The sequence below is a fragment of the Chiloscyllium punctatum genome, chromosome 8 (genome assembly GCF_047496795.1).
Source record: "Chiloscyllium punctatum isolate Juve2018m chromosome 8, sChiPun1.3, whole genome shotgun sequence".
NCBI classification, from domain to species: Eukaryota; Metazoa; Chordata; class Chondrichthyes; order Orectolobiformes; family Hemiscylliidae; genus Chiloscyllium; species Chiloscyllium punctatum.
In genome coordinates, this window is record NC_092746.1 from 2471035 (window position 1) to 2478997 (window position 7963).

Below are 7963 nucleotides of genomic sequence, written 5' to 3' on the forward strand. Positions count from 1 at the left end.
TCACCAAACAAACAATGAAATCAGGCCCAGATGCAAACGAATTCACTAACTTATACAGAATCGTTTTAATAATCGGAAACTATTAAATGTATTAAGTTTTTTTTTATTGCAGCCTAAATGATGAAATCAGTCACATATGAAGAAAGAAATCAGTGACATTTGGCTGGAATTTCCCGGGGAATTGTCAAAACCTGGTAGGTCCAGAAATTCCTCATTTCAGGATAGCAGTTCGGTCTGCTACTTGGCCAAACAATGTCTGGAAGGTTCTCTCGAGTCCTTTTCTTAACTTGCAGCTTCACGATTTAACCATCAGTCTTTTCTTTTCATGGCGTCAATTTCGGCCAGCGCTTTGCAATATGCAATCTGACATTAACATCTAAGTGCATCGAAATTTTAATCGCAAACTGTGCTCATCCGCGTGTTGCAAATGTACAATTCAACGTTCTCCCAATCACCCTATTTATATTTCCACGTCTTTGGCTGGAGAATTACATCTGTTTCTGAAGAGCCAACAACAATGTTATGGAAGGGAGGTAGTAACTGTCAAACAAAATCAAGGAAATAAACTCTCAGGTTTCCGAATCAGACTCAGGGATGGAGTTCCATTCAAACCCGTAACAATAGAGCAGATGGAACAATGGCTTTCACTGTTAAACCAGGCTTCCGCAGAATAAATTCCCTGGTTTGCTCTGCTCTGAGGGAAAGACGGCTGTGCGTTTGCTGTTTCCCTCAAGCCACTGGCAGTGAAAGTGTCCTGGACAATGTCTCTGGATATTATACCCCTCCCACTGCCTCCTCGGCCTTTGCATAAACACATCTGCATTTTGGCCGAAGTCTCCTGAGGGAAATGCAGGAAAGTACAAATTTCCGGCTGTATTCTTGGCGTAGGTTAGTGCATTTTCGAAATCTGCCACTGTCCAAAGTTTGCGTCTTGGGTAGGATTGCGAGACTCGACGGTTCGGGGGCTCTGCTTTGTATGCAATGCTGAAGAGATTCCTCTCCACCACCAGGGAAGGGGGAGGGGGTGGATTGAATTGTATTTCCAAATGCAGTCTGCAAAAGAAGTTAACTAACTAAGTGCGTGCATGTAGTAACGGATAGATGGACGATGCCTCGCCATCGCTCGGTCTCTTGTCTCAATCAAAACGTTTAAAAACTGCTCCCTTGCAAAGGAAGATGGAATGCAAAGGATAGTAAAAGAAAACCCAGAGCCAAGGCAGCTGACCATTGGGGATGGAAAGTTTGTGGATGGTCTGGCTGCTATTTCTTTGTTTGATCTGCTCAGCCGAATCGTTCTGCCCTTCGCAATGTGAGTGCCAGCTGCAGAAGCTGCTGTGCACGAACCGAGGTCTCCGCACGGTTCCGGAAACCCAGCACAATGCTGCGGACGTCCTGACTTACAGCTTAGGGGGCAACTTTATCGGCAACATCTCCGACTCGGACTTCCCGCGGTTCACCGGGCTGCTCCGGCTGGATTTACAGTACAACAAGATCGAGCACATTCATCCCAAAACCTTCGAGAAACTTGCCCGGCTGGAGGAGCTGTACTTGGGCAATAACATCATCTCGGCCATCCCCGCCAGTGCTTTCCATTATCTTCGCAGACTGAGGCTTTTGAACATGAATAACAACAGTCTGAAGAAGCTGCATCCTGCTGTCTTCTCACATCTCCATAATTTAATGAGGTTAAGACTTGACGGCAATTCTCTGGAGGTTTTGCAAGATGCAGTTTTCAAACATCTGGGGAACCTCCTTTACCTGCAGTTGGAGTCCAACCAGATCCACACCATCAGTGCAAATACTTTTATAAACTTGAGGAAGTTGCTTTATTTAAACCTAGCCAAGAATAACCAGACTTCCTTACACAGCAGGGTCCTGTTCGCCCACCTCAGGTCACTGACCACTTTAATCCTGGCCGAGAATAATATCCAATATATCGGCAACCGAGTGTTCCAAATGCAGCAGAAACTTGCCAGGCTGAGTCTCAGCCAGAACAAAATCTTTCACCTCGCCAGCAGAGCCTTCGAAGGCCTGAGCGGGTTAAAGGAGCTGCTCATCAATGGTAACCTACTGAGAGAAATCCCAGACAAACTGCTGGACCCTTTGCAAAAGCTGGAAGAGTTGGATCTCAGCCAGAACCACATCAGCCGCGTGCACCCGCAGGCGTTTAAAGAGCTAGCGGCTCTGAAGGTGTTAAAACTGACCAGCAATCGCCTGACATACCTGCCCGGGAATGTGTTTGTGTTTAGCAACTCCCTTTACAGCCTCGACCTGGGGGATAATAACTGGACGTGCAACTGCCACCTCGAAGGCCTGAAGCAGTGGATGAGCTTGGTGCATGGCCAAGGAAGGTTACTCACCATCTTCGTTCAGTGCAATGACCCCCCTGCGTTGAGTGGGAGGTACCTTGATTACCTGACTGATGCGGAGATGCAGGCAGCAGGCGGAGCTGACCTGTGTCACTCTCAGAAGGCCCAGCCTTTGGCGAACCATTCTCAAGGCGCTCCAGATGGCATTGTACTGTCCCCAGCGCACGTCGATGTGCAGTCAGACCAGGAGCGTTTCCTGCAGCCAGGCAAAACGCAGACTGAAAGCACCATGCACCAACAAGAAATTGTCAGCCGGCAGAAAGCACCTTCTTTACCTACAATGGTGTCCCACCTATTGCCTAAAAGTAAGCACATCATTCTCCTGCCGAAACCAACCAGAACAGTTACAACCAGCCCGAGCTTGGGAAACGTTGCAGAAGCTCCACAATCCCAGACTGTGACACGGGAGACCTTAGAAGTCTTCACCCCTTACACTACAGTCTTGGTTTCATCCAAGTCAGAGCGTTATTATTTGCTAAAATCTAAGGACAAGTTAGTGCAGAAACCACTGATAACAGATCCATGTGAGTTTAATAAGCTCTACATTACCAACCTAACAGTGGATGGGGTTACCTCATCCACCGCCACGATCAGATGGAAGGTAGCACACCCCGGTTTCAGAAATGCTATACATTTTCGAGTGCTCTTTGACAGGTTTGGCCAATCAGTGACATTCCATCGCTTCATCTATGTCAAGGATCGATTGGAATGGGTCACTCTGAGAGAGCTGCAGGCAGACACTCCTTACATTGTGTGCCTGGAAAGTGTCATCTCTGACCACGTCTGCCAAGTGGCCTCCCGCGATCACTGCCTGGGGGTCCTAACCTTGCCCCTGAAAAAAGGTGCCCTGGATGTGCAGCACTTTATTTTGATTCTGTCAGCTGCCAATGCTTTCCTGGTATTCCTAGGCCTCACAATCTGGATGTCCAGAGTGCTGAGGAAACTGCGAAGGAAACGGGCCCCAGTCAACGTGAGACGGATGTACTCCACACGCCGCCCGCTGCGCTCCATGGGCTCGGGGGTTTCAGCAGGCGACTGTGGAGGTTTCCAGTCTAACAGATCGCGATCAGTCATGTATCAACTGAATGAGGCTGATCTGATGGATTTCCAGTCAGATCGACTCATGGACATCAACTTAAGGAGCGAAGACCTTGGACAACGGTATGCTGATTAATGCTGGTAGTCACGTTTGCATGTGGATGTTATAACAGAAAAGAAATGATCTAGTGCCCTGTTACTGGGTTAATGCGATAACAAGATCACTCTGATTGACCAGGAGTTTCTTGTTGTGCCTTGTGTTTATAGTCAAATAGCAATAAAGTAGCAGCAGCAGTGACTGTAATTTTGATTTGTGAAAGTGTGAACATTGATAAAATGCCGTTCAGATATCCCAAAGCACTTCACAGCCAAAGAAAGATATCAGAGCCAATTTATGCACAAGCACGGAATAAATAGCCAGAAAATCGGTTTTATTATGATTCTGATTTTGGGACAAGTGTTGGCCAGGACACAGGAGAACTCCTTCTTCATGGTGTTGAGATCTTTTCCATCCACTTAAGAGGGCAAACATGGTCTCAGCTTATGCTCTCATCTGAGAAGTAACATCTCAGACAATATATGGATCGCTCATTGCTGCACTGAAGCATCAGCCAAAATGTATAGGCCCAAGTCTCTGGAATGGGCCTGAAAGACACGAACATTCATTATCTGAGGAAAGAGTGCTGCCCCTATCCAGTCAGACATTTTTGGAGTAGTATTACCACACTTCGAGATGCTTTGTGTCAAAACTAGTACATTAAACTAAAACTGTGTGCCTAACTCCTTTTTCATTGCATTTTGCCAAAGATTACTTTTATGATATACTGTAACCTCACCAGTCCAGAATACCTGAGGCCAATCAGTTCTGGATGTTGGAATTTTCTGGATTATGGAATGAAATGAGAATGTCTCAGCACAGGCATGTGAACCAGAACAAAATTCGAGATATAAATAGTGGCTTGAAAAATAAAGCATCAATAACCATTAAATAAAAAGATAAAAATGATTTTACTTATTCAGATGTTACACACTGTCCATGCTTCCACTTCCACAATATGGTACTAAATGATGCAATGACCTTGAGAGAATATTTTGATCTGCTCAACAAATTTCCACACAACTGGCGATTTAAAATAATAGATTCTTGGAGGGGAGAGAATACAATGGAATATTAATGGTACTTTAAAGCAACTTACAAAAATTGATCATTTTAGAGAAATATTTCTGCTGTGTACAATAAATGGTGGCCATTTTTATAATGCATATTTTCACACTTTTTTTTCCGAGATTGGCTATATACAAAGTAGTAAAATAATTTGATGTTACAAAGTGCGCCATCTCTTCAATGTTGATCCAACTTCAAAACCTTACCTGAAATTTTTCTGAATAATTTGGGCTTTTATCCCAAGGAAATTTAATGTGCATTATGTCAACACATAAATTTGCAATTCTGATGTACTTTAAACAAATATATTGCAAATTCCACAGAATGTTTATATATCAATTTAACTATGTATCCGTCCACATAACTGTTTTCCAAACATCTGTCATATTTCAAGTATGACAAAAAATGTTCTGTGCTGTTTTTCTTTGATGTGGAATGAAGCATTTACAATCATCTCTGTAAATTTCTTTTACAAAGTAGCAACTTAACTGTTCGCCTTCAGATTTGGTCTAGTTACAGAAAATAGACTTTATTCTCTTACAGATACAGGGTAACTTCAATAGTTCCATTTTAGCAACAGAAAAAATCCTACAGCACTGAAGTTTCCCACTTGGTACATTATATCAGTGCTCTTCAAAAGAGCGATACAATTAGCTGGAAGTTACCATTGATTTAACTTTCAACACTTTTTTCTGTCTTCCAGATAATAACAATTTTTGTGGAAAAACTTCTCCCTCGTTCTTCTGCAACTCACCTTGAAACTGTGTCCAGTGGTTTCTGACACTCTTGCCATTAGAAACTTTCTTAATTTTCTCTATCAAACCTTTCATTATTTGGAATGTTTCTGCTAAATTGCCCCTAAGAATTTAAAGTGCTTGTAATGGCTGTACAATGTTTTGAACCATTAAGGCATTTATGGGCAGCAAACTTTTTTTTTCTGATGTTGGAAAATCCAGAATAAAACCAGAAAATGCTGGAAATACCCAAGAGGTCTGGGAATATCCATAGGGACAGAAAACCAAAGTTCATATTTTAGATTAATGGCTTTTCATCACATGATTAGCTCATCGAGCTGATTTATTAACTCTGTTTCTCTCTCCAGATGCTTCCAGGTCTGATAATTTTACAGGGTGGACAGTGGCTCAGTGGTTAGCACTGTTGCCTCACAGTGCCAGGGACTTGGGTTTGATTTCCAGCCTCAGGCGACTATGTGGAGTTTGCATGTTCTCCACGTGTCGGCGTGGGTTTCCTCCAGATCCTCTGGTTTCTTCCCACAATCCAAAGATCTGCAGGTTAGGTGAATTGGTCATGCTAAATTGCCCATAGCATTCAGAGGTGTGTAGGTTAGGTGAATTAGTCAGGGGTAAATGTAAAATAGTAGGGTTGGGGAAAGGGTCTGGGTGGGCTACTCTTCAGAAGGCTGGTGTAGACTTGTTCGGTCAAATGGCCTGTTTCCACACTGTAGGGATGATAATAATTTTCTAATTTTAGTGAAACGTATCTTCCTTGCTTCTGAACGCTAGGTCTCTGTTTATAAAGTCCAAGGATTGCATTTCTTCTTAGCAGTATTATCAACTTAGATGCAATATGTTTTTCACAGAAAAAATACTAAATTCACATTACCCAATATTTCCTGAATAAAACCAGTTTCTGCTACTATTAACCATTTTGCAAACTTTCTCAGGTTGAGGGTCACAAGGAGAGGGGATGTTGGGGTTGGATCTAAGGGCTGGGGTCCTAGTTCCCAGCAGACATCCCCTGCCTCATTGTTTAGTACTTTATTTAAGCACAGATTACCTTTGAGCAAACAATTTTGCTGCTCCATTGCGATGACAGGTAGTCCCATACAGCATGACCTGTTAGGCCCACTGCCTGGGCAACTGAGCTATCTGCAGTTGGCTTAATTCCAGCTGTAGTAGATAGAGGCACTTAAATTGTCCTTAATTAGCTACTTTAGTATCTCAAATGCCATCAGGTCTGGTAGGTTAGCTATGTGCCTTCCTGCTTAGGGCATAACACTGCCGGAAGTGAGAAGGCAGCAGGTTCGGGTACTGCATCATCCCACCCAAGTAAAAGCCCTTCCTACTCGAAGCCCACCATCTCCAAGAGTCAAAAATGCACCAGCATAAATGTATCTAAGATCAATAAACTATGTGTTGGACCACATACTTGGTAATTGATTCAGTAGCTTCAGCCAAATTAATTTCAGTCCAGTCCAGTTAAAGATTATTTTCATTAAGCCAATCAGGAACTGGCAAAGATCATCAAATAATAAATATGGGGGTTTAGGTCAGAGTAGTGCTGAAAAGGCACAGCAGGTCAGGCAGCATCCGAGGAGCAGGAAAATCGAAGTTTTGGGCAAAAGCCCTTCATCAGAAACAGGCCCATTCCTGATGAAGGGCTTTTGCCCGAAACATCGATTTTCCTGCTCATCGGATGCTGCCTGACCTGCTGTGCTTTTCCAGCAACACTCTGATCCAAACTCTGGTTTTCAGCATCTGCGGTCCTCACTTTTGCCTAAATAATAAATATTGCTGTCTGCATTTTAATTATTTGTAAGAAATATTTTGATTGAAGCAAATTTGCTCCTAACAAATGCATCAGATATTTAAAGCAGACTTGTTTTGGTGTTGGGATAATTTCAGTAAAGTTAACTGCAGTTTGACATTTGAAAGAGTTAGAAATCTGAGAACTCTCTTAATAGACATTTGCATTCACAAACAAATCCTTATCCTTCTGCTAAGATCACTTTAAGGCCTTACGCTTCTTTACAGTGCCCCCTCCTCTGCTCCTATCACTACCTCAACCCTCCCCCAGAAACAAAATGCTCTTCGGACTCAGGTCTCTTGTCCAATTCTCCAATTTCTTCACCCATCATTGGCGATCGGTCTTTCAGCTGCCTAGGCCCCACACTCTTTAAACATTTCATTAATGTCTCATTAAAAGTTTCCACCTCCTGCTAATCTTTTCAGCCCTTTTTAAACTCAATCTCTTTGAACGAGATCTTGATCAGCTCTTCTAATATTTTAAGCTTTGTTTTGACTCAATGCTCATTTTGTTGAGTGTTTGAGTATGTCTCTGTGAAACACCTTGTTACATTACTCTACATTGAAGATGACGTATAAACACATTCTTTGTTTTTGTAAAAAATTCATTAGTGAGATGCAAATGTCTCATTGGTTGGGCCAGCATTTAATGCTGACCTTTAGTTGCCCTTGAGAAGGTGAGCTGCCTCCTTGAACCACAGCAGGTTCACCTACAAAGGCATTTGGAAGGGAGTTCCAGTGACACTGACGAGACGGCTATATATTTCAAAGTCAAGATGTGAGTGACTTGGAAGGAAATATGCAGGTGGAGGTGTTCTTGTGTAACTGATACCTTTGTCCTTCGA

At 43.0% G+C, this 7963-nt stretch overlaps 1 protein-coding gene across 1 annotated transcript; it reads left to right on the forward strand.

Moving 5' to 3' along the window:
• The first annotated feature begins 673 nt into the window (after positions 1-673).
• On the forward strand, positions 674-5051 carry LOC140480316 (TLR4 interactor with leucine rich repeats-like). Its single transcript, XM_072575040.1, has one exon. It carries the CDS (start codon positions 1234-1236, stop codon positions 3541-3543), a length of 2310 nt encoding a protein of 769 aa, XP_072431141.1. The 5' UTR covers positions 674-1233; the 3' UTR covers positions 3544-5051.
• The last annotated feature ends 2912 nt before the right edge of the window (positions 5052-7963 follow it).

Bases quoted from the DNA above. Each gene is read 5' to 3' on its own strand.
- LOC140480316 (XM_072575040.1), top strand. From the start codon at position 1,234: ATGGAAAGTTTGTGGATGGTCTGGCTGCTATTTCTTTGTTTGATCTGC.